A 26,646-nucleotide genomic window follows, 5' to 3' on the forward strand; every position below is an offset into this window, starting at 1 on the left:
TCATTAGGGTTGTCTGCTCCTGTTCAAGCAGCATATAAAATAGCAATCATCCCAGCACACCAAGAGGGCAGCAGGGCACAGCTCTGCAGCACAGTCACACATGGTGCATTGCAAGCCGCAGACCGAGCACCTACCATGAAGCATTTCACAGGTGACACAGAATCAATCTCTGTGACATGAGATGGTATCTCCTAACAGATAGCATCCAACAGCAGCTCTGGTGAAATGCATTAGTTGCCCCACATACAGCAAAACCAAATGCTGTGATATATCTTGTAAGCTGTCAGAGACCCTTTAACGGTTCCCCAGGCTACAGAGTTTCCACTGCTTCATAAAGCAGCAGGGAGGGATGGAGCAGCCTTCTAGGCTGTGGGAGGAGAAGGCATAAAGCCCAGCACTTCAGAGACTCTGTGTGAATATCTCCCCACCAGCAAATCCCAGTGAAGGCAGTCACCAACCCCACGCAACATCAGGCTCAAGGGTCTGCACCTGTCCTGAGCCCAGGGGCCTGGGGACACTGCACAGCCACTCACCTCTCAGTGCCACCTCTCCAGGTCTCCAAAAACTTACCAGTTGCTGAAGTCTGGGCGGAGGAACCTGGGGAAACCTGCTCTGGTTTCCTAGCCTAAAAATGGGCTGCTGCACATCACAGCTGAGACACAGAGCTAGACAGACACTGCTTTAATTTCTTCCAAGTCAAAGGTGAAAAGTCTGAGAAGCCCAATCTGGAGCAGTAACTGGAATTTCCTCAAAGCCCAAGTATTTGAGAGGAGGCACTGGCACAAGGATGGGGCAGCCCAAAGAAGCTGCGGCTGCCCCATCCGTGTAAGTGTTCAAGATTGGGCTGGATGCGGCTTTGAGCAACCTGGTCTAGTGTAAGGTGCCGCTGCCCATGGGAGGGGTTTGGAACTACATGATCTTTAAGGTACCTTCCAACCCAAACCATTCTACGATTCTACAAGCCTGGAGGAGCAGCTGGAGGAGCATGTCATCTGAGCCCATCCCTCCACTGGTGGAGACGCAGGCTGGGAGCAAGGATGCAGGACCAGAAAAAGGCAGTACCTAATGCTCCAGGGGCCAGCAAAGCCACACTGGACCAGGCAGCTCCTCCGAGTATACAGGTGGTCTGAGTCACCTGAGTATCATTCTCGTACTGCCAGGATGGAGATGCTATTGCAACCTGCATCACTGGGAAGAGAGCCAGAGAGAGGTCATGGGTCATGGTAGGGCTCCCATTGCCCTCTCCAGTCCAAACTTAATCCCCCTGTGCCTCCACCCCCCCAACCCAGCACACATCCCATGGGGCCAACGCACACCACCACACACAGAGCATTTCATTACAAACTTCAGAGTGACAAGGACTGTTAAGCAGATATAAAGGACATCAGTCATTTACCCATCTGGTAGAAAGTCTAGTTGCTGGCAGAAAATAGAGAGGATTGTTACGGCAAGATCCACCATATGGCACCATTATGTGGAGCTTTGCAAGTGCTTTCTTCTAAGCGTGCAAGCAAGGTTTCAGCCGTTGAAGAAACACTGTATTGTTAGCCTGGATATACAGGAGCCTCTTGAAAGAAGCTGTGGCAGATGGCACAGCTTTGTTCTCCTGGTTCACAGGCAGCTTGCGCAGCCCCAGATATTTCCCCTTGCTGGCGCTGAGCAGCCCCACAATACAGCGATCCCCCTGATGTGTCCTATGGGAGAACTGATGGCTCCTGAAACTCAGTAAATCCAATGGATGTTGCCTGGCAGATACCACACCACTGCAAAGCCCCAGGAACCAAACACCGCTACCCCCTGCCAGCAGGATGCACTGGTGTCAATGCAAGGAGAGCTGCATGAAATGATAAAGCCTTGTCCCAACCAAGGGAGCTGCAAATCAGTAAATCTTGTTGAAAAATCTCGCTGTTGTTTGTGCCTCTCTGCCAGCACCTGCTCTCCCTGGGTGGCTGAGCCTGGCCGGAGCCCCAGCAGGACAGCGCACAAAGAAAAGCCTTTCAGATGGGGCCGGTGCCTGCTTGAGCGACATCCCAACAATACCCTGATGAAAACCCATTCAGCCCAGCTGGGGGGAAAGGAACGGAAAGGGAAAAGGCTCCTCTGGGAGGAAGCAGTGATCAGTCATTGACCACAGTAACAACATCTGCATCTGTCCTAAGCCAGGGAAAAGCCCCTGCCTGCTGCATACTCTGGCTGGGACAGGGTGCATCGTCCCTGCAAACCAGGGTGGAAACCAGGAATTTCTTCCAGGCTGATTGCTCCTGCTTGTGCCCAGGCAAAAAAATTAACCATCCCCTACTTCCCTGTTGTTTCTTCTGAGAAACATTCACATGGCCACGGAATAAAATCCTAAATTATTTACCTATTCTACTTAACTATTCTAGTCAAAATCCAAGGTGTCCATTTAACATATAGCAGGCCATAAAACAGACACTGGGAGAGCAGACTGAGCCTTCAGCTGACCTTGCACTCACAGCTGCTCCACGTCCCTCTGCAGCTCAGGCCCTTGTCCGCTGCCGCTGGCATGAGACAATCACCAGTTTCTCACGCTACGGATGTTTCCTGACTCAAACAGGCACACTTAAAAATACCCAATGCCCAGAGAATATTTTGCAGGATGGCTCCAAAAAGAAAGAGTTTTTCCCTTTGATGTATGCAGCAGACTGTGATTTGCAGAGCAGGGACCTTGCTGGATTGTTGGTCTCTACAGGAGGACTGTCCACACTGGTTGCAACATCCCCAAAGATACCACCCATCCCAGGCCTGAATCTTCCACCTTGACACTCAAAAGTTCCTAATGGGAACAAATGGGGTAGAAAAATCACTATTAAGCTGCAAGAGAAGAGCTAGAAAAGCCTCCAGATCCCCTCCAACCCCTTCGACATCCCTCAACCCAGCAGACTGAGACAACCAAGGATTTTGGAGGAACCCTTGGTCCCCCAGAGTGGGAACAACCCATCCCTCTCCAGACAGTTGAGCATGACAGGCCAGGTGGCATCAGGCTCCCACAGGTGTAAAAATGAGCCCAGCACCTCCAAGTGCCTTCTCTGTCTCTCTTTCAAGTGTTACACAGTGGGTTTATACAGAAACAGTGGGACGCTTTCCAAGCCATTTAACTAATGCTGAAATTTAATACCTGACACCAACAGGTTACTGAGAGCAAGAAGGAGCTGTTGTAATGGAAGGGGGGGTGTGAGCTCACAAATTCACTTCCCTGAATGGGAATCTGCCTTCTTGTACCCAGAGGTACCTCCCTCCCACTCAGCACTGGCTCAGGTTGAGATCTGATGAGGCTTTGGGGAGCCTGAGGGGGTTGCAGCTGCTTGCACAGCAGCACAGTGGGCACCTGCTGTCCCCCTCCCTGTATAACATCAGTCTCCAGGAAGCCAGCATGGCCCCTGCTGCCAACATGCCCTTGGTGCAGCAGCTGCCTCTGAGTCTTATTCTCACCCTTAGCTGGGCAAAATCCCCTAAAACCTTGGCAGCACGATGGAGCACGACCCAGACCTGACGGGTCCCAGGCTTTGCTGTGCTCCTGCCATGCTGTGCTCCTGCCATGCTGTGCTCCTGCCATGCTGCGCACACAGGGGGTCCCCATAGCACAGCCTCTGCAAAAAGCACCTGATTGAATTTTGGGGAGATGCTTTGAAAATACTGCGCTGAAATGAGGTGCCGTAGGCTTGGTGGGGCTCTAGCATGTGAGCCTCCACAGATGCCTCTTTCAGCCTGGCTAGTGACACCAAGATGCAGCACAACATGCCCCTATGCTGCGTTTGGCTAGGGCATGGGGAGAGTTTTCCATGGGAAAGAATGTCCCCAGGAAAATCTGATTTGGCCAAGTTATCAGCGGAGAAAAACGCAGAGCAGAGGCAGTCACTCCACCTGAACAAACCAAACTTGGCTGGTGGCATTTTGCAGGACTGCTGTGAGAAGAGTCCTGCTGCAGGGATATCTAATCCACACCATGCTGCATAAGGTGTTCCATTGTGCTGGATGTCTCGCCCACCCATGGAGAAGGATGTTCTGGACAAAACTGGCTCTCAAAATACAACCTGGAGCTCTCCTTTTCCAAGTGGCTTGACTCACCAAACCCATGCTGCCTGGCATCTAATGGGACATGCTATATATAACATGAGGTGTGACCAACCAGCATTGCAATTCACAGCTCCCCTTACATATCAAAGTTCCATAGAAAAACCTCATTTCACTGCTGAACCAGCTCAGACTGGAGCACTCTGGGTCTGTCCAACAAACCACACCAAAATGGTTTCGCCTAGAGGAGATAAAAGTGCTTTTTTTTGGCTTTTTTCTTTTTAATCCAAGTTTTTCAGAGTTTTGATATGGAGGGATAAACAAACAATACCCTGACTCTCCAAATCTTGTTTTAGCCCACACCCAAGGATTTCTGTGAAGCAGAGTGCCTAGCAAGTGAAATTACTTTGTCCCTACAGGGAACAACCTGCTTTACTGGCTTGGACACCTCTGCATCACCCTGGAAGTACACAAAGCCAGACCAGCCTCCAGCCATTGCTTGAAGAAATCAAGGCTTTCTAATGAGAAAGAGAAACCACCCCAAACTGGCAGGACTTCAGGGACGAGTAGAGCTCAAGGTTCAGTGCAGAATCACTCCCAGCCTTAGCCCCTGATGCTCCCTTCACACCAAAACTTGCTTAGAAACTCAAAACCAAGCCTGAAGAAACTAGAAAGAAGGGAGGAAAAAAAGGGGAGGATCTGGTAAAATAAAAAGCAACCTACTTACCACCAGCTCGGTGAACATGACATCCAGCTCCTCCACCGGTGGCATGGGCAGTGCAGGCTCCATGGTCTGCAGGGCAAAGCTGCTGTCATTGCGCAGCCGGTATGTGATCTCCGGGTGGTCGCTGCTGCGAAAGCAGCAGAAGATGAAGGAGATCCCCCGGCCGCTCCTCTTCCTTGGGGCCATGGCCAAAATCCTCTGCGTCCCTCCCTCCTGGGCACTAGATCCTGAGGGGAAAAGAAGATTGGAGGCTTGAGCAGCCGCCCTGCAGCGCTGCACTCCCATCCTATGGAGGGGAGGAGGAATCAAAGCCACCCACATGCTTGGCATGGATAGGAAGAATGGAAACGCGTTTACATGCCAAATATTTCTCCTCAGATTTAACTTTACAGTCCTGGCAACCTTGATGACCATGTGAATTAAAATAAATGCACTGGCTTTGCCTTGTGCCAAAGGTGGCAGCAGCGGGGAAATGCACTGCCATCCCCATGGGGAGAGGGGTCCTAGTCCCCATCACTGCTGCATGCCCCAGCAAATACTTGCTGCCATCCCTGTGCTGTGGCAGCCAAGCCAGCCCCCATCTCAAGTCTGGCCATGGGTAGAGCAAATCTGGGAGGCTGCTGACAGGAACAGCTGGATGTGCTTGGGGCCACCAGGTGCGTGGTCCCCAGCATGGGTCACTTGGTGCTTGAAAACCTCACATGGTTTAGGATGCTCAAGCCACAAATGGCAGCAGAGCTGAGAAAATATCCTATATTCTCCCCCTAGCTCTTAAACATGTCCCTAAACATCACCAACAACTGCCTATGGGCAGCTCTTTTTTCATGGGAAGTTTTAGTTGGCTTTAATTAGATAAATCCTCCTTGGAGTTCCAGTAAATATTTACAGGACGCAATTTCAACTGATAAAAAAAAAATCACACAGTGCCAGTAATTCAGACTTTCCTATGCAGTGCCCACATCATGCACCGCTCACACCAGGGGTCGCTTAGGTTTTGCTGATTTCTGAAACTCAAGTTGGGAGCAAAGCTCAGGGCAGGAGATGTGTTTAACCCAACCAATAATAGCAAAGACCAGGTAAATACTGCCCCAAAAATGGGAATATCAAATCAACAATACAAGATGAGATTCACCTTTGAGGTAACAGAGAAACACCCTGCTGAGAAAATCAACCAGCAAAAAAAAAAACCCAAACCCAAACGTCTAAATATTTGTCTTATAAATCCACACACACACACGTTTTAACTGCGAAACAAGATGCTGAGATGTTCAGAGACAGGACAAACAGCCAAGGTTAATGCAGAAAGTTGAAATAAGGATGACTCAGATTTATTAACAAAGCTATAAAGAGACTTAGGAAAAAGGTCAGCGTTTGGAGAGAAGCGTCTGATCTCCCTGGAGCCAGCCATTACCCTCCAACTAAGGATTCACACACCCAAACAGCCAGCTGCTGTGGCCCGTGGGGACCCTGCACTGGAGGCAGGCAGACCCAGGGTTGGACCCTGCACCACCATTTGCATGCATGGTAAATGATGTCCTCCCAAAACAGGGACCCTGCAGAAAACTTTGGTTCTACCCACATTACTTTAACAGATGATCTGACTCTTGAAATTATCTTTGACGGCACGTTTTTAGCACATGGTGTCATCATCTGCTGAACCATGAACGACTGGAAACAGCTACTGGGCCTCGTGCAGGAAAATCCCAGGCTGTGCAACTCTATGCCCAGTCTGGAGGGTCCCCCTTCCTGAAGAGCCCCAAATCTGGTTTCACATTTAGATCTTGGAAGTAGAAAAATGCAGCCACCGGAGGAATTTCAGCTGCCATGAAAGCTCTCTCATCACAGCTCCCAGCAGCCAGCACCGCAGCAAATCCATTAACAGCCTGCTGGCATCCCTTCAGTCTTAGGAGGGTTTAGGAACCTGCTGAGGATTTTCTTTCCTAAAGGAGAGAGGGAAACACAAATCTAAAGGTACACAGACCTTCGCTCCCTCTAACATGGAGGAAAAAAATTGCAGGTTTGGGTTTTGAATAGCCATGAGGAGCAGGACACAGACTGAGCTGCTGGCGGCTGCAAGGTGCTTTGTGTCTGGTGTGGGAGCTTGGTCCTGACCTGCACATCCTCAGCTATGCCAAGTTTGGTTGCTTGGTCATTCCCAGCCCACGCATACAGCCATGCACAGAGCAGGACCTTACCCGGTTCCTGCAGCTGGTCTGGAGCGAACATACCCATTCTCCTCTTTTATGGGGCATTTCCCATCCCCTTTTCAACATCACAACCTGCTGCTACATACCAGCTCTGACTTGGGCTTGCAAAAGCATACGGAAAGCTTTTTTCAGAACAACACCTGCTATTCAGAGGTACACACTCCTGACAACGCTTTACAATGAGTTTGAATGACAGACTACAAGGCAAGATTTTATTTTAGATTTCATAGAATCATAGAATAGTTAGGGTTGGAAAGGACCTTAAGATCATCAAGTTCCAACCTCCCTGCCATGGGCAGGGACACCTCACACTAAATCGTATCACCCAAGGCCTCATCCAACCTGGTCTTGTAACAACCAAAACAAGGTATTTTTGAGCTGCTTCCAGCTCTGGAGCTATTGAGGTTCCTCAGTTTTATCTATAAACAATTAAGAAAAAGAAAACAAAACAAACTACCCTATAGTGTAGGCTGAGTGGGCTGTAGGTTATCTGCAACCAGCTAAAAAAGGTTAGAGAGAGAATGTCAGCTACCAGGCAGATAGTATTAAACCTTCAGATAGCTGATGAACATTCATTGACGTGATGGATCAAAATCAAACCATGGCTCCCTGGCAGGTCATCGGGAGCTGCAGACAGTGCAGACTGCATCATCAGAACAAAGTCCAGCCTTCTCTGCTCTCTCAAATCCTACAGAAAACAGTTATTCAAGGAGAAGAAAGCCCCTGGCAACCTGGAGGCTTGCACTAAGGAGAGCAGAAGGGAGCAGCTCCACACAGCATCGTATGTTAAGTGTCCTGCTCCCACCTTCCATTTATACCTCTGAGTGCTAATTAGATCAATAAATTTAAGCCAGATTGTGATCTAATGGTGCCTTCTGGCCTTTAGTATTGAGAGAGCCAGAATAAATTAAGTTTAATTGCCCTGTATGTACAGAGCCAGGGAAGAGAGTGCAGGAATGGTCATTGAGGGAACATCTAGCCAAACCCCAGATCTCAAGGCAGGACTGATGGGCCTGAATCATTCCCAAACAACTTTGTTTTCACAGAAACAAGGGTGGAAATGTGTGACAGGCTAAGCCTGGAAGCCCTGGAAGAGAGAAGAGGATGAGCATTCCACCAGGACTGACTGCAGCTGCCACACAGGACAGAGGACACGGGCTCCAGCTCCGTGATGCTTGAGAGACAAGTTTTGTTGTTTCCCCCAGCCTTAAAAAAAAAGCATCAAGCCTACATTGCCCTGAGCAGTGCTTAAATGAGATCATTCACTAAGAGAAGAAGAGAAGATTGGATCCCAGTGTCACTTCTTCCTTTACTTTAAGGAAAGGAGAGCAGCAATTACTGCTTGCATATTCAACAGCCTCCTCAGCAAGCTAAATCAGCCCACATGGAGCAACATGCTGCCAAAGCCTGTCTGTGACCGATGCCCCAACAAGCTGGTTTAAAGCCAGCACCAGTATTGCAGCATTGCGGTCTGCAGCCTAAAAATACACAGCAAGGGTACAACCACACGCAAAGGAGTGGGCACGCTCCCCTTCACACCTGCCTCCAAACACATCCAGAAGCTAAGAGCTAAATCCCCAAATATGAATATTAGCATGTCGTTTTTCTGGCTCTTCTCTCATCCCCTCCCAAAACAAAGATGCAAAATCCTGAGTGAGCTCTTTCTCAATGGGGAGCTTTATTTCAGTGCACTACACAAGGAGTGAATATTTCTGCGCAAGTGCAGTAATGCTCACTGACGTTTCTGCCAAGCCCTGACCAATTTAAGCATCTTGGATCACGCCAAGCTTTGCTTCCCCCTACCCTGCAGTGTTTCGGTACAGCCTGGGATGCTCTTGGTGGATGGAAATTTTCTGACTCTCTTCCATCGCTGCAAAGTGACCTCTTTGGCTGCTGGTGGCTGGGAGGCAAGTGGCCTCAGCAGGCAGTTTTGGAACACACCATCACCCTCACCAAGTGCTAGAGCCAGGTGGCCTGGACCACTTTCTACAGCACATAGAAGGCAGAAACTGGACATCCCACACACTCACACTACACTTGTTCCATCCCACCACGGAGCAATGGTGCACCCTCCCTCATTGCTTCTCCCCACATATATAACACACAACTCAGGACGCAATGCTGGGGTGCATATCAAACCCGTTAAATACCTTGCATCCTTTTTTTAAACAAATTCTAGATGCTGAGAAGCATCAAAGTCTTCCCTGGGCATGTTTTGATTTTTCACCTTACGGACCCAAGACAGCTGGCAACCTCTTTGGCTCTGCTCACTAACCTGACTTCTTCTCAGTGTCTGGTCCTGACCATGAGCCCCCTGAAATGTGTGCACAGTGTTTTGCTCACCCCTTTCAAGAGCAACAAACTGCTCTGTTTCATTCTGCACCAAAGCTGGTGCAAAGAAACATGTTTTAATGAGAGGGATCCAAGCATTATTTAATTTTACAAACACAAGCTTTGAAATTGAGCCTCTGTGTGGATGAAAAGCTCAGAAATAGGATTCCTTTTCCTCCAACAAAGAAGTGTGGAGGACCTGAGCCCACAACCAGCACCTCTAGCATGGCTCCCAGGTTGAGCATGGTGCCAGCATCCCCAACATGGGTGTCCCTGTTTAAAGCAACCAGGATGACTTTTTGGCTGCAAGCTTCCATGCCAATTTCCAAAAACCCCTTCTCCAGCATAAAGTTGTTTGCAGGCACAGGCTGCACAGGAGGGGAACGTTTGTGTTTAGTGGATATCCATACATATTGGCAGGAGGGGGAAAAAGCCCAAAACATTCTGCTAAAAGGCATGTGACAATTGCTTTTTCCTCCTCCATCCACCTGTGACAAGCAGCCAGGAAAGGGGATGGTGCAGGAAAGCCAGCTACCAGGAGGAGCCTGACTCACCACTAAATCACAAAAGCCGTAATTCTCAGTGTAAGCAAATCACAGAGACTTGGGTTTCACATATTTATAAATACCCCTGCCAAATCCTGAATTACACCCGATCATCCTTCCACTTCCCAGTAGTCCTGTTATACTCCTTGAACCCAACAAAGACCGTTTTGATCTGCAAACCTTGCCTGGGCTGCCTGGCACCTGAAGGCCACCAGCATATCACCCCTGTGCCAGCAGTCACAAGGCTCACAGCTTGCTCCCTGAAAACCCCATCTGCCACAGTTATGAAAAACTCAACACTCACCTAAAATGAGTTGCCTCTTCTTTGTAGTCTTCCCTTTTATTGTGGCACGTGTCACAACCTCAAGCATACATCTGGGCCTGCTGTCTCACAAGAAAACATTTTGATCTGCTCAAGGGCAGATAAGCTTCAGGGGCTTGATGGTAAAATTCAGGGTGCAGCGAGAAAAATCAAACCAGTTTATTCTTAGAGCCAGTAAACACTTGTATATTCACCAGTGAGGGCAAAAAAAAAAGTAGTTTCACAAATTTGTAACACACCAAGAAAAGCCCTCCTTTTTGCACACATCTACTGCAGTCAGCCAAAGTGCCAGAAGATACATTTTTGTGCGTCTCTGCATTGGGCTCCCATCCCAAGGTGCTGATGATGCTACTCAGGGAAAAGAGCAGTGTGGTGAAGGTTGATGCAAGAATATCAATAGCCCAGCTTGCAAGTAGTTTCTCCAGGGCACAAGTGAGCTCGCCAACAAGGGAAGCACACGCGCTGTTGACTCTGCAATCCAGTTTTCCAGGGGAAGAGCGTGGTGCACAGCAGGATGAGATGGGATCTGTCTTAACTCTCTCCAACTGAAATCAATCCTCAGAGCAGCGCTGCTTAGTTTGGCAAGCTAGCAAAAATCCAGCAGGGGAGGGCTGCTGGTGTGTTGCAGGACCATGTCTGCCCCAGGGCATGGAAATAAGCCCGGGTACAAGGAGAAGATGCTGAGGGCTTGCTGCATCCATCCTCCCCACTGGGAGCTCATCTGGGGATTCCCACACAGCCCTTTACCCCCATGTGATGGCACAAACCAGCACAACTCAGTGCACAGACGAATCCAAGCATAGAAGATACTGCTGGAGGATTAAAAAGCAAACCTTGCTGAAAGACTCCCAGTTAGCTAGACAGTAACACCAAAGAAGGTCACAAGTTCTCCACTTAAAGGGTAAACTTAATCGGTGATGAGCTGAGTACAGGCATCAGATCTTCTAAACGACTACAGACAGCTTCTTACAGGAGCTCCAGCAGATCAGCTCGGGCAAATGCCATTTATTTCAGGAACAAGGACAAGTGTGGCACCACAGAAAAGACCCAGTTTGAGAGCCTATATAAATATATATATATTTCTTAATATTCACTAGGGTGCTAAACGACCCAATTCTACAAACGCATGCATGCGTTTTTCCAGCAGCTGGGTGGATTTGCGGTTCTTCTTCTGCAGAAGCAAACCAAAAAGTGGGGTGGTTTGGCAGTGGGAGGAAGAAAGAGTTTTCAAGTCACATATTGCTGCCTTAAATGCCCCAATTAATTCACACCCTGAAATCCAGGCACAACACTTGTCAGAGATGTATTAAGCCAAAGAGACATCCCAAGAAGGCAGAGGGAGGTGGAGGTGGCTGGAGGCTCTCCAGGAAGGATGCTGGAGCATCCCCCTGCCCTAGACAGGCGTCAGAAGTCAGCCAGAAAAACCCAGCAGAAAGGAGAGGTGGTGCGGGGAAGCATCCCCCCTGGTGCTCCCATCACCCTGCTCTTGTTTTGGGGAGACAGCTGCTGCTGGTGCTGCATTGTGGTGGGGCTCAGAGGCAGAGATGGCCCTTTCAGAGCTGAGGTCAAGCACAGGGAGGGATCACAGGGGCTCTCTTGAAAACCTGCAGCCTTGCAGAGAAGTCCCTCACAAAAGCTGTCCTTTGCTGCTTGAACCTGGTCTCTCAGAGGGCCTTTTGAGGGTGCCCGGGCTGGGTGATGCCAAGCCTTGGCCAGGCAGTCCTCAAGGCTGGAAAAAAGTCAAGAGGGAGTATGCAAGACCTCTGGGCAGCTCAGGGGGCTCTTACAGCCTCACTGAGTATTCCAAGGCAAGCATTCTCCTCTATCCCAGCTCCATTCTCATCACCCAGCCCCACTCCATTTCCATTGCTTGTTTTGGTCCCAGCAGGAGCAAAATGCTCACACAAAGCATGAAATACCTCCAGGAGGCTGATAATACTGGTGTGTGAAGTTCCCCCCCCCCCATATGACATACAATTAGCCAGAAAAAGCAGCTTCAGTGATCAGAAACCTCCCAAGATGTCAGGCACTGGGACCACCTCACAGCCTCTCCACTGCAAGTAGATCTCCCCTCTCAATATTTCCCTCTCCATCTGAAATCATGTGGATTTAAGTCGCTGCATTTCCAAGATACTCCCAGCTCCAGAGATCACTCCCAGCATTGACTACTCCCTTTGACAATGCAAATTTTGTCAGTAAAATCTCAACAACCTGGCAAGCAGGGAGAGAGGATCGGTATTCCCACTGGAAGAGGATATTTGTTTGCCAATTAGCCTTTTCCTGGAGAACAATAGCTCAATAAAAAGCTTCTTTTATTTTAATTCCCCCATTTTTCCTCCCACCCCCTCCCCCCAGCCTCAAGCCCTGCTCCTCCAATGAATATTTGGGCTGTGACTTTGATATATCATATGCAAAGCCTCACTGCTGAGCTTTCCATTTCACTGCTCCCTATTTCAGCAGTAATCCCCAGGGTGAGACAGGCTCTTCGAGTGTAAAACCAAGGGGGAAGGCAGGCAGGTTTTTCCTCTTGTAAAACCTCTTAATTTGGCTTCACAAACTGGAGTTTCCAAGTTGCTCAGCAGCAGACGCTTCCAGTCCATCAGCACAGCCACGTCTGCCGTGGGGCCACCATCACAGCGAGGCAATGAGAAGCTACCGGCTGAATCCCAGTGGGCTAGTTTTGGGTTGTGCTTGGAGATTTTTAGGATTATCCATGCTTAAGGTGAGACTACTGGAACCATTGATGTTCATGCAGCTTGTGGTCTGTTGCAAGCTGGGTTTTTCCTCTTTCAAAATGGAAACTGGGTGGAAGCTGCTGTAAATAGGAGTCATTCCTAACAGAGACCCTGACAGGTAGATGTCATTAAACTTCAGAATATCATTAAACTTGTAGTCCACAACTGCCCAAAGCAAACAAAACACATTTGTCAGATCTGTCAGCTGCCTACCCATCTGCAATGCTGATTCCCTGTAAAGATTTTTATACCCTGATATTAATCCAGAGTGATATCTCCCTCTAAAGTACAAACCTGGAGTTGAGAACTCCTAGATAAATATGTCTGATGGCAGAAGTGGCCTGCTGGCCCCTTTCCTTACAGTGCAACACCAATACTTCCCCATGCTTCAGCAGCTGAACACTGAGAAACAATACATATGAGCTTGCATCAGGCACAGCGTGATCCCAACAGCTCCAACGTGATGTCTGCTCCCACCCAGTCTGGGAAAAAGCAGCAATTTTTATCACGTTACACTAAAAGCCTGTATGCATTTAAACATGATAAAGAAAAGAGGTGAGCACAACAAGTGAATTTAATTGGAAGGCTTGCTTACATTTCTGCAACGTATTATACATGTATTGTACATATATTGCTTATATTATTGCTAGGTACAAGCTACACAATGTAGCTTACGGCTGAAGGCCCACCTTGACTGGGAGGGAGCTGCACCCCCTGTGCCACAGAAGAACGAGACTCAGGCTTTCCAGGATAGCTTCTCAAACCCACCACCTGCAATTCAGAGGACCCAGCTTAACTGAGCTGAATTTTAATTGCCTAACTATCCTGCCTCTCACTGATGGCAGGGAGTAAGGAAGAGCTAACTCCGCAGCCATCCAACCCATCACTGCTAGGATGGGCCAAAGGTAGGTCCCAAGGGGATGCATTTAAAAATCAATAGAGGCTATTTTAATGCTTAATCCAGGAACGTATCAACATCAGCAGCATCAATACAAACCAAATTTATACACGCTGAGTACATACACAGGGTTTTTTTTCTTCTGTGCAATGATTTAACCAAATCCGTTTTCCCCAGACACTCCGAAGTCTAAACAGGGCATATGTAACATCCCTAATGCTTCAGGCATCCTGCCTGCCTCCATCTCTATATGCCACTTAAAAAATCAGCCTCTCCACCCTCCCTGCAGCAAAGTGAGGAGACCACCCTTTGAAGGTTCAACATGACAGTGACAGTGGCCACTCCTGACCAGGGCTATATATACAAGTGGATTTCTCTTTGCAGGTTTTCACACTGCACCTGCTGCAAATTACAATATAAGCTTCCCACCCCTGTCCACATTTATATAATGATCTCCCTTTTCATGAAAAAAAACCAACAAAACCAAAACAGACAAACAAAAAACAAAACAGCCTTGCAACTGTAAAGAAGCACTTGAAAAAATGACCCAAGGGGACCCTGAGCAACTCAGACATCCTGAAAGAAGTTAACTGTGTTTGAATTTTTTAATTGAATTCCATCTACTGCAGGAGGGCAGTCTGGGTGTTCACACACTGGGGACTACTCACACTCTATATGCACCCACAAGCACAAGCGTACCTTCCTAGCAGCAATCACAGGCACAACACAGGCTCAGAAAGCCACAATGTCACCTGTTGCTCTTGGGGTACAGCACTGCGCTCTTCAGTCGTCAGTCTGCCAGCTCCCTTCCACACACCCACTGCTACCTCTGTAGACATGTTCAACACCATCACTTCTATCAGTTTCCCGAGTCCTTAAACCAGTCCTCAGTGTTCCTGGCCCTTTCCAAGCTGTGCTGGTTTTGGCTGAGGTAGAGTTAATTTTCTTCATAGTAGTCAGCATGGGTCTGTGGTTTGGATCTGTGCTGGAAACAGTGCCGATAACACGGGGATGGTTTCATTATTGCTGAGTGGTGGTAGGGCCTTGCAGAGGTCTCTACACCTGCCACCTGGGCAAGGCTTCACCCTACTGCTGGTGATCAGCACCTTCCGACATTCCTTCAAAGCTCAGCTCCTTTCCTGGCTTCAGGGCAAAATATTTGACTGACATCAGGTCTGCCCAGCTCTCCAGTGAGAAAGTTTCCCTAACACCCGAAACCACACCCCTGTTCCTTTAGCAGCTTTGAAGCTGAAACACCTCTACCAGCACAAGTGCCAATAGGAGCCACTCACAGCTGCATCTTTCCATTAACAAGCTCGCCAGATCTTTCAACATCCCAGACAATGCCACTGATAATGATGTGGGGCCCAGCAGGTCTAACCTAGTTTGAAGCACAGTGAGTTGAGTGTTAATTCCTTGATTCATGCTTACTCATGTCCATGCTACAACTCTCAAGATGGCCAAGCAAAGTCTTCAAGCAGGATAAGCCATATTCATTAGGCTCCTGAAATGGCTAGCAGAGCCCTTAAAACAGAAAAGCAAAGCCACTGTCTCAGGGGCTGCAACAATATAAGAGCCACCCAAAGGTACCTTTGCCATGAGATGGAGGTCACCACAGGAACAGGCTGGGTAAGGCTGTCTTCTGCTTAGCTTTTAGCGCAAGCACTTCAATTTCAATCCTCCCGACAATGGAACAAGAACATCCTGAACCTCCACCATCCCGAACCCCTCCCTACAATGGAGGGCCTGCAGGTTTGCTGCCTAGCCACTGTCCTAAACCTTGACAAACATTTTTCTCTGTGTCTAACCACAGTAGCCTATTGCTTCGTATTAACACTGCAGTCTGGATGCCCTAAACACATGCTAATGAAACATCTCAAAAGAGAAAGTGATCCTGAGATCATACACAATCTCATGACTGTCCACAGGGGAAGGAAATCAAATGGCTTTTGCATAGCAGATCTTCACAACATTTTCCAGCACAAGACATGTACCATTGCAGCAGAAGCTTGAAGAAGCTACAAACGGATTTAGGTACCTGAAAACTCCAGATTCACTCCACTACCATCAAAGATGCCACAGGAAGAGAGAACACACTGAAGTATCTTCCTTCATGGACAAAAACCTTTCAAAACCCCATTAATGCAGGTTTTTAGAGGCTGACAAGAGCTACTCATCCCCATGAACTACAACACAAGCTGAGAGGACGGGAGAAAGGGAGAAAAAGCATGTTCCAGGCAATCACAGGCATTTTTTCCCAGTTGAGTGCCTTGTGGGGTGAGCAACACATGCATCAACAGGAGCACTTGAAGCATGCCAGCGCTCTATAAATTCACTTTCAGTAGATTTACCAACACGTCATATGGAAAAGGAATGCGTGCTATGCAAATCCAGCCCTAGACTGCTCCCTGTCTAATCTAGCTTTAGATTTAAGTGCTTATTACCATGGCGTCTAATCGGGTAATGCGTAATAGACAGGTTTAGTCTGGGCTCCCAGTAATTCAGCTGTGCTCTACTAGGGAAAGGGAAGGGAGAAAAATCCCCAAACAACCCAACACAGCAAAGAATTCAAGCTCTGCTGGAAAGCAGAGAACAAAACAACAAGCATGGAAAAAAGTATTGACACCTACCAGTAAAAGCCAGGCAGATATGCAAACATTTGGCAGCTCACCAAGAACACAGTGAATGTTAAGTCCTATCTGCACCCTGTCATATCCCTGCAGGGAAGTAGGTGGCTGTCTTTCAGGGTCTTCCTTCCCACTTGTGAGACGTAAGGTGATGCAAGGATATACTCATGCACGACCCATCTACCAGCAGCTACCTCCCAGAAGCACTGAGCACAGCTTGTCACAACATAACCTCCAGACTACCTTATGGATGCTCTGAGCACCCATGCCAGGGCCTCCAGAGCCTGTAACATATGCCAGCCAGGGTCTGTTTGCTGGGGAGAAAGAGATTCCCCTACTGCACCAGTCTGCAGCAGGACACAGAGACCATGGGAATGTCATTCCCAGAGGCCACCACCTCCCTGTTTGCTGGCACCAGCCACACAGCAGGGGTCACATCATGGCCAAGGTCATCTCTGCCCTTACCTGCACCAGGCAAGGTGATTTGTTTCAATTCTACGTTTGTCAAATACAGTTGGTCTGTCCAAGCCATACGTCACACCTGGTACCTCCAGGACACAACCCAGATGCCAAATTCTTACCTCCACCATGCAGCTACAATTCAAGCACTGTGCACTAGAAATAATCCAGGGGCAGGGACCCACCACTCAAGTTGGATAGGTTCTCCTTTCCATCTGCTGCTTCAACACCATCATCCAGCTCCCACCTTCAGAATGCTGAATCCCACCAGCCTCCCCTGCTGTGTAACATTCATCTACAATGCTGAATGTTATGCAGACTTGCAACCAGCTCCAGCAAAGGGTCAAGATATGCAAATGTTGCTACCAGCCTCTGAAGACCCTACGAGACTGTGTTAACTCTACTGCATGACAGAAACCACACTTGGTGGCGTAAGCAGCGCTGGGAATACCACACTAACAAAGAAGAGATTTTCCTCTGTGAACCTAAGTAATAAAAGCCATATTTATATTACGGCTGCAGGATGAACTTATATTTATTAGACATCAGAGAATTCACATAGGCAAACATATCACCCCCCACCCCCTAAATGTCTGTGCAGAGTCCTGCAGCGTGGGCTCTCTGGTGTCTTGTAATGGGGTAAATCCAACTAAAGCACTCTTCATGGCATGGATGTTCGTAACATTTGTGTGTATTCCCTGGTGTCTAGTACAAACTGAGTTTTCATTGCATCCTTTCCCTTAATAAAAAATCTCCACAACATATTTCTAACCTGATGCCTGCTTTGGCAAAGCTTGCAGCAGCTTCACATGTTTGGGATGAAAATAAACCTGGAAGAGACAACAAAACCAACCAATGGACTTGATGAATTGTTAGTGACAGAGGATGAGGAGCAGATGGACAGACCAACTTTAGAGCTCCCTTTCATCAGGAAACTAAGCTAAAATCACAGGTTAACTTGCAATGATGCATATTATTACTGAGAAACTAAGGCAGCTGATATTCTGCCTCTCAGGCACATGTGCTCTATGTTTCATCATTTACTGAGTGAATATGCAAATACTCTGAAGGAAGGAAAACAAACCCAAAGAAACCAGAGGTTGCAGCTCCCAGTGTTTTCATAAGCCTGTTCAAAGACCAAGCCAGATTTACCAGCACCTACGTTGCTGCCTGGCTGTGTAGGTGGCTGGCCAGGCTCTCCCTCGGCTCTGCACCTCCCCAGCTCACAGCACTGCCTGGAGCTGCTCTGGGGAACGTTTTTCCTGGCTCCCATAGCCAAAACAACAGCAGGGATGGTTAAATGAGACCCCCTTTCCCACGCAGCCCAGCCCACGGCACAGAGGGAAGAAATCCTTCATGAGACTCCATGCCCAAGGATATGGATGGAGATGCTGTTGGGGTAATCCTTCCCAGCACCAAGGAGCCACACAAATAGTATTTACCTGGCCACCGGGACTAAATACTGCAGCAAAGCCATACTCATTTCTGAGCCAGAAAAGAAAGAGTTCACATTCCCATAATGATAGCCACTAGCACTTCTGGAGCATTATCTAGAACAGTCGCCAGGACAGGGTCATTTCAATTGATGATTATAAAGAGGCCCTTCATCCTACCATGGCACAAGAACTCATGGATAGTTCACACACATGTCTTTCCAAGGGAAACAAATATTTCAAAGCCATAGAAGCTGCATTTCTGGAGCTGTGGATAACACACATGCAAAAAGCATGGTTTGCTTATGATAACCCAGGATAGCAACCCACTTGAGATGTAAAAATAATTTAATGCTTAAGTATATTTAGATTTATAACCCCACAGCAGTTTTATTTATAGGGATGCCAATCACTTTTACACAGATATAAAATTGGCTGGCAGAGTGCCTTAGACTATATCCAGAAACCCATCTGTAACAAATCTAAGCCGTGATATCTCTGCATACATTTGGCCAAACAATAATGCTAATGCCAGCCATCTTGACTTTAAACGTACAGATGGGCGGGGGAGGGGGCCTGCTGCATGGCCAAAGTGGATGAAATTTGCTATCACCTACTATTAATTGGTTGGGGAAGGGACCAGATGAAGGAAAACAAGTCACCGTCTGGGCTGTGTGGATGCTAACACCTATACAATGCTGGCTGGAGAGCAAGCCAGTATCCAGCTGGCTACAGGTGAACCCCTTTCGAAACCTTTCATCATTGAAATCAGGACTATAAAGCAAAGGATAAAGACCCACTGGAGCTCTGCAGTGCCTTTAAAAGGCGAGGGGATTAAGCTTGGGCTCTTGCCTATAGCTTTTTTCTATGTATTGCTCAAGACACAAAGCTGGGATAGAGGAAGATGAAGGAGAAATCAACTGGAAGTCATCCCCCTCAATCAACGGAAAAGGATTTCTAGTGACACTTGTCCTCTCCCACCACTGCCCAGGATCTCACAGCTTTATCTAAACCTGCAGATGTCAAGGGAACAGGTTGCTGCTGATTTCCACAGGGCTGGCTTTGCAGCATCCCAAACTACTCCATGCTGTTGGAGTGGGTCTGGGGGCTTTCTGTTGCTACCCCCCCCTCAACTCAGTCAGCGACCACTTGGAGAACTGAAAATTCTTGTCTAATTCACAAGCAACAAAATGCTCATTGTCGCAGTGGGGCTTCAAGGGTTCTGTCTCCAAAATGGGGCAAAACAGGGACGGCTCAACATCAAATACAGACTATGGGTAAATGCATCTCATCCATGAAAGTTGCAGTATTTTGGCAAATGCCAGAGCGGAAAAGGTTACTCTGGAATATTACTTTGAATAGCTCTGGGAACAAACCCAGCATTAATTTTCAACACTTATTCAACAAAAGGTTTGAATAAACTGAGGGAGGCTTGCACACACTTACTGACAGCATTATTTGGTAGATTTTTGCCTCTGCTCTTTGGATAATTTATGAGAAAACAACTCCCAGCAAACACGATCGCCTTCCAGTCTGATGCACTGATTCAACCGACTCTGCCTTGGGGACAAGGTAACCTCTCAAGATCTTTTCCAGCCCAGTTTTAATACTATTTTACAATGCTCCTCTCAAACTAAACTGTTTACATTCTGACATTTGCTCTGATTCATCCCTGGAAATAAGTATATCTAAAAGATGGAAAGAAAAACCAGAAACCCAACTGCAGTTCCTTCGTTCAAGGCGAAAACAAAGGAAAACAACCAGACGCAGAACTATGACATCCTCAATCCAAATGTTTTCCAAAACATTTCCAAATGTTTTCCAAAGCTTCTAGCTGAAGTTTTCACAGCTAGGCTGCAACACCACCAAAGCCTTAGGCATTGAGTGCCAGCATCACAGAGCACTGCAGCATGCACGGAGGAGATGGCTGATGATGATTTTTGCAACACATGCCACAGCACACCCAAGAACCTTGTGCAGAAAACAGCATTTCAAAGCAAAAAAACTGCCTCTGCTTTCTCAGTGGGGCATCTTCAAATGTGATGGAACTCGACTGCCACATGGGCTTTCAAGAAGAGTCAGTCAATGCACATGGCTAGATGTCCTCACCTTCATGGCAGGCTTTTGAGTTTATTTTAAGCACTTTATGAAATCATTCCTCTGCCTCTAATCCTTTGGAATTAGGGAAAATAATAAAAAATAAAATAAAAGGAAAATATTTAAAAAACACGGAAAGGAAAGAGAGAAAAACATACATTTTCTGCACTGAAGCAAGAAATGCTTAAGTTCTGTTTAAACACCAACAAACATGAACGCTTGTTATTATTAACACAGCCAAAACTGAGATGGCTGTGGGAGATGCTGGTCTGAGCAGCTGACCCAAACCACAGCAGCCAAACGTCTCAGCATTGCTCAGCTGGAAGAAACAACCGCTCTGGGAATTGTCACATGGGAAGTCCCTATCCCCAAGCCTCCTAACCCCACTGCTGACACAGCTCCACCCACACCAAAGGACCCATCAGCTCCACCCACACCAAAGGACCCTGTAAGGCAGGGTCTCAGAAGTCCTTCAAAGTCCAAAGCTGATCTTCACCTCCTTCAACTTGCTTCTTGACACGAAGAAAACACAGAGCAGGATCCTTTCCAAGGAGCCCTCCTATCAACTCTATGTGGGCTTTTGATTAGACCTTCTGTAGAGTAGGAAAAAAAGCCTTGCTTGAGGATGATAAAGTCTAGACACTACAATATATTTTCCAGCTGATCCAGCAAACCTAAAAGCCCTCCCTTGATCTCAGACTGCCATAATCAAAGCCATTATCCCATTCAGAGCCCTTCTGAAACATTAGCTTCTATCTAAATCTAAACCAGGCCAAGCCTCTTGTTTGGAGTTTTATGAGGAAAAGGGTGTGTGCTCCCCTCAAACCTTCCCCTGCCATGTCTGGAGGTGGCTGGTGGGCACATGGTGGAGGGTGAGAGCAGGGAGTCAGCTCCATGCCCGGAGGCACCTCAGTGGCACCCAGTGGTCACAATCTGCTTGCAGGGGGGGACATGGCCTGTCCCCACAGGGTGGCTATGGTGTGATGGAATATTCACCATCCTGGACTGAGATGAACTATTCAGACAGCAAGCATCATTTGAAACCCCCATCCTTAGGATTTGTCTGTGTCATCCTCCATCACAGGGGTGTATAGTTCTGGGGCCCAAGGAGGGAAAACAGCTCAAAATAGTTTTATGTAAATCCTGTAGAAAATGGAATTAAGTGCTGCAAATTTCCTTTACCAGGTAGCTGGACGCCCAAGTACTCAAAGAACTTTCAGTTCTGCACCAAGGGACAATTGAAGAAACAAGGTATTCCAGGGAAAAACAAAAAAAAAATCATTTTCCAGTCTCCTGGAGGAGTGTTTCAGGGGGCTGAAAGAACACACAATCCTGCAAAAGCATAAGAAAGCCACAGGAGCATCAGCTCTGCCTTAAGTGGGATGCTCAAAGAGAGGTGATGGAAGACCAGCCAGCACACCCCAGATGAGCCAGTTAGTCACAAACCCCCTGGCACACAGTGGCCTCCACAGGAGAGGGCACCCATGGTCAGACTTGATCGCTGAGGCTCACACCGGCCAGACTGGGAGAAGCCAAGGGACTGGCAGTCTGGAGTGACAAGGAGCTTGGGGAGAACTGGAAGGGCTTTATGAAACACATGGCCACCAAGCTGCACCTCCTGTGCCCCAAAGTGGACTTCTAACCAGGGGAGGCTCTTCAAAGGGAGGTGGGGATAGGAGGTGATGCTCACCACAGAAAGCAGAGCTCAACACTGAGCATTACCATGCTCCAAAGTCATATTTAAAAGCCAAATGTAGCTCCCTAGTGAATGCTTTATTTAACTGAGCAGCTTCTAACGCATCAGGCAAACAGGCCAAATCATCTCCTTTTCCTTTGACCATCTGCCTCCATGACGCTGCCCATCTCATTTCCTCTCCATGCTTTCACCCTCCTCAACTCTGAGCAGCTCTATTACTCCGCTCCCACACCTCTCCCTCAGCCAAAACCAAGCAGATCTGCAAAAGACTGACTGAAGCAGGCAAACAGACACCGCTAGCATGGGGATTAGTAATCCACCACCCCCTCCAGCATTGCTTGCTGGAGGTTGGAGGGGCCATGCTGGGCAGGAGCAGTATCTGTGCAATATCTGTGCAATATCTGAGCAATATCACACACCCCCCAGCGCTTCAGGAGATGTCGTCTGAACCTCCACCAGCCTTCCAGCTGGGTAAACATCATGGAAAAAATCAGGTCAACAGCCTTCTTTAAGAATATTTGCATCAAGTCAGACTTTTCCCACGCATACTAGAAAGAGCAAGGGCCATCAGGAACCTGGTGCCACCTGTGACAGCCATGATGTTGGTTCCAGAGAGGACAGAGGATTTGCCAGCATCTCCCTAAACTGTCGCTCGGGAGCTGGCTGAGAGGAACACGATGTGGGAAACCTGCCCAGCTTCAGCTCTGCTGTGGCACAGAGTCCAACACATACCCCATCGCAGTGGTTTGTCTTTACTCACCCCAACAAATGCAGAGAGGAGATGGACTTCAACATTAGCCTCTATGCAAGCACGTTTCACTGGGTCTACTGAACCCACTAAAGCCCTGCAGACCCTGATGCCCTCACCCTGGCCCCACACCTCTAATGAGCTTCTTTTGGGAAAAGAGAGCAGAGCCCTGCTGCGCATCCCGTAATCCCTGAAAGGGGCTAAGACAAAGTTAATGACCTCAAGAATTTAGGTTCCCACCACACAGGAGAGCAGAGAAGCTGATGGCACCGGCTGCTTCTAATTTAAAAGGATCTAAACCAAAGACAGAAGCAGCATGTACTACAAGCCCTTGTCCACAGTTTGCATGCTAGACACGATACGTGAGGTAGCAAGCGCAGATGACAAGCCAGCATCCTGGCACCCAACCACTACCACCCCAGTTTGGGAAGAATGGGAAACCAAGGGGAAAGAAGATCTTCCAGCCCCACACTGCCATCAGCACAGTGGCCACCCTCAGCTGCTCTTGGTGATAAATACTGAAGGAAAAACATCACGTGATTCATTTAGGTGCCGAACATGAACCAGGGGTGGGTTCAGCACCACATGTGTCTCATTCCAAGGCTTTCCAGCCATCCCATCCTCTTCCGCAGTGTTTTTCTGTTTCTCATCTCCCATGTTAGAGAGATGGGACATGTTTGCATCACCCGTCCCATCCCATGTGTCCCCACTCCTGTCCCTCCCCCTCCCAACTATACATGCAAATGAAGGCTGAAAAACAGCTGATCTCCAATCCTGGCAAACTCACAGTGGAAACTTATTTTCAGGCAGAGCTGAGATTTTATAAGTGAGACTTTTATAAGGGATATCACTGGGTTAAGGAGTTGGAGGCTCAACTGTACAAGTGAAAGCAAAAGCCCTTTATTTCTGCAAAGCTTTTTTCTTCCCTCTCCTGAAATGACAGCACAACTCTTGCCAGTTTAGTGGGGTATACACGAAGGCTTGGCTGTTTGTAACCTCATTAAACTGGCTGGGTCTTTCAGCGCCAGTCCAAACATGCAGTCCTCTGATAACCACATGATGGGCTGGGAACCAAAGGGAACTCACGATTAAACCCGTGACAATCAGGAAAAATCCTTACAACCCCCCTGAAGCAGATTCCACCAGCACCATCCCCACCCTCGTCTTTCTTTTTTTTCAATTTTATTTACTTACATAAGCAGCATGACAGATAACTTGAGGAAATCAGATGCTTAATGATTAAGTGACACTTAGGCAGCAGCACTCTGGAAGATAAACACGCCCTTTGGAAACCCTGCAACAAAAACAGAAGGTACAAACAGACAGTAACTAATTATTCTGATTAAATCTTGGAAGACCTGAAATACCCGACTGCTGCAAAAAAAAAGAGTGTGTGCTGGGGCTGCTCACAGAAATAAGTCACACCCTTTTTAAAAAGAATCACCCGAATAAACCTAAGTGCTTCTGTGTTGTTTTTGTCTGCATGCGTGTTTCTAGGCTGATAGGAAACCTCTGCCGTAGCCTGGAGGGATCCCGTCGCCTTCAGCTAAAATTAGACTTCAAGGAAAGCAGGTGAAGGTGGGTGTCTCCAACCTGTGCCTGCACAGCAAGGCTCCCACTGCACGCGTCAGGGGTTTTCCTCCCAACCCACTGAAACCAAAAAAAGAATTTTTTGTTTGTTTGTTGTTTTTTTTTAATTAAAAGAAAATAAGGACAATAAGTTTTGCTTCTAGAGAGAAAGGACAGGTCAGGACAGCAGGTCTACCCTGCTGCTGGGCTCAGGGAATGAAGCCAGGACTGGGGTGCAGGGAGGCGAGGATGCCACTGAGCCATGGGAATGGGATGGGATGCCATGGAATGTTCAACCTAGTGGTGAGAGCAGCCAGCAAAGCCCACCAGCAGCTCAGCCATCATCGTGGATGCAGACTAAGGCACCTGCTTTACTGTGCTCCGTGACACCAGTGCTGGGTGCCTGTTACAGAAGATGGCACACAGAGAAAGACAAGGGGATGTACTCAGTAGACATTCCCTTACTCTTCTTGCCATGGAGGAAAACAATGTTCTTCCTTCTCCCCCATACCACATTAAATGCCAGTGGAGCTCAAGGGAATATTTAATCTCAGTAATCAATCAGTTCATCCTCATGCATGACAAAGAGTCACAGCAGTAAGCATCAAATCCCATTGCTACCCAGCAATAAAACGTTTTAATTATGTACACAACATTTCCCTTCTAACATAAACCATGAACACATACAGGCAGCCCCCAGCCTGTGGATGGGGAAGGACACAGTGCCAGCAAAGAACACGGGGACAGGGGGTAGGAAAGGGAGGAGAACTATTCTGGCAACTATTTTAAATGATGCTTTTATACAGCTGCTCCAGTTTGCCATTGGCACAACAATGCTTTGAGCTTGTGCTTGCGTCCCGAAGGATGTACAGCAGCATGGCAAGTGGCTAGCCCACATCAAGACCTGCAACTGGAAGCTGCACCAGTTTTATCCCAGTATGGAAGCAAGCATGCAGGAAAAATAGGATAGAAAATGCAAGACAGGCACACGTGGAAAGGATTGGGCCAGGCTGAGATACAAATAACAGCAATGATGCCTCTCTGCTGGTACTGCAAGACTTACTGCAAAGCCTCTTCACATCAGAAGGAGCCTTTCAAGTTGGGTTTGAGGAGGTCTGCAATTGCTTCCTGCCAACACCTGTTATTTCCATGCGCAAGCATCGCTGGACCAGCAGGACCATCACACAGATGTCAATGCAACAGGTAGGCAGCTGTGAGCAGCATCCTTCCTTCACCCAACCAGACCAGTCCCAAGCAGCATAGCTCACCATCAGCTATGTTAAAATATATATATATCTTTTTTAAATATAAACACATGCACAGACTTTTCTAATATACACGAACAAAAGAAGGGACACCCTGCTGAAACCCCATGTGCAGCTCAACTGCTCTCTGCAGTGACAAAGGAAATGAGAAACAGAGATGAGGCACACACCCACTCGCCGTGGCATGGATTGGCTCTGGGAACATTTCTGGATTCTCCAGAATGAGCTCTGACCTCCAAGAGATGCAAAACAGTCTCAAAGCCAATCTGAAGGAGAAGTGGATGGGTCCCGAGGGGCTCAGCCAGGCAGGCAGAGTGTGATAGAGAGCCAGGCTCTGGGTGCTCACAGATACAGCTGACCTCTGTCCATGCCCCATCAGCTCAGAGGTTCCCAAAACAGCTGCTGTGCTACAGGAACAAGTCAGCAACTACCCCAAGCCCATGGTGCAATGCAGAAAGCAAGATTCCCTCCTGCGTCTAGGCAATAGGATGAACGTATACACAACCATGGCTCCAGCCTCAACAGACCACCGTGCTCCGGCAAAGAAAGGAAAACAAGCTCAGGACTGGAGGTCTCTGGACCATCTCCGACTTCTCTGTGTGTACAAGAGCTGTATTCCTGAAGCCTCTTTTTTCAGGCTTTATAAACGCACATGCATCGCTTTCAAAAGGCTCTTAAAAGCAGGTTTTGGAAAGGGAGGTGGCGCAGTGCAACAGGCATTTTTCAATTCCTCTCTACAGGAAGCCTCACATGGAGATGTGAAAGGGACACCTACCTGTAACTGAGATTTCCACACTATGGTCTCTATCCAAAGGCCAACATTCCTTCCCCTCCTTTATTTTTGGCTTCAGTTTCTCCAAGACCTGTAACATCAGGATTTGCTTGGTAAAATGGACAAAGTCCTCAAGCTCTGCACACATACCTAGAAAAACTATTGCACTTACACCCTCCCTGATCT

The 26,646-nt window shown here is 47.9% G+C and overlaps 1 protein-coding gene across 1 annotated transcript in view; it reads right to left on the minus strand.

Annotated features, from left to right (window-relative positions):
* DAAM1 (dishevelled associated activator of morphogenesis 1) overlaps positions 1-25,590 on the minus strand; it is an 81,751-nt gene extending 56,161 nt beyond the window's left edge. The window contains exons 1-3 of the mRNA XM_062630790.1: positions 25,487-25,590; positions 24,049-24,148; positions 4,760-4,983 (exon numbers count right to left, since the gene is read on the minus strand). Coding sequence (XP_062486774.1) covers positions 4,760-4,942 — 183 coding nt within the window. The 5' untranslated portion in view covers positions 4,943-4,983; positions 24,049-24,148; positions 25,487-25,590. The remainder of the gene's footprint in view (positions 1-4,759; positions 4,984-24,048; positions 24,149-25,486) is intronic.
* Between the last annotated feature and the right edge of the window lie 1,056 nt (positions 25,591-26,646).

Source organism: Pezoporus occidentalis, unplaced genomic scaffold (assembly GCF_034315485.1).
Source record: "Pezoporus occidentalis ecotype Australia unplaced genomic scaffold, CSIRO_AGI_Poc_V1 ctg36, whole genome shotgun sequence".
NCBI lineage: Eukaryota > Metazoa > Chordata > Aves > Psittaciformes > Psittacidae > Pezoporus > Pezoporus occidentalis.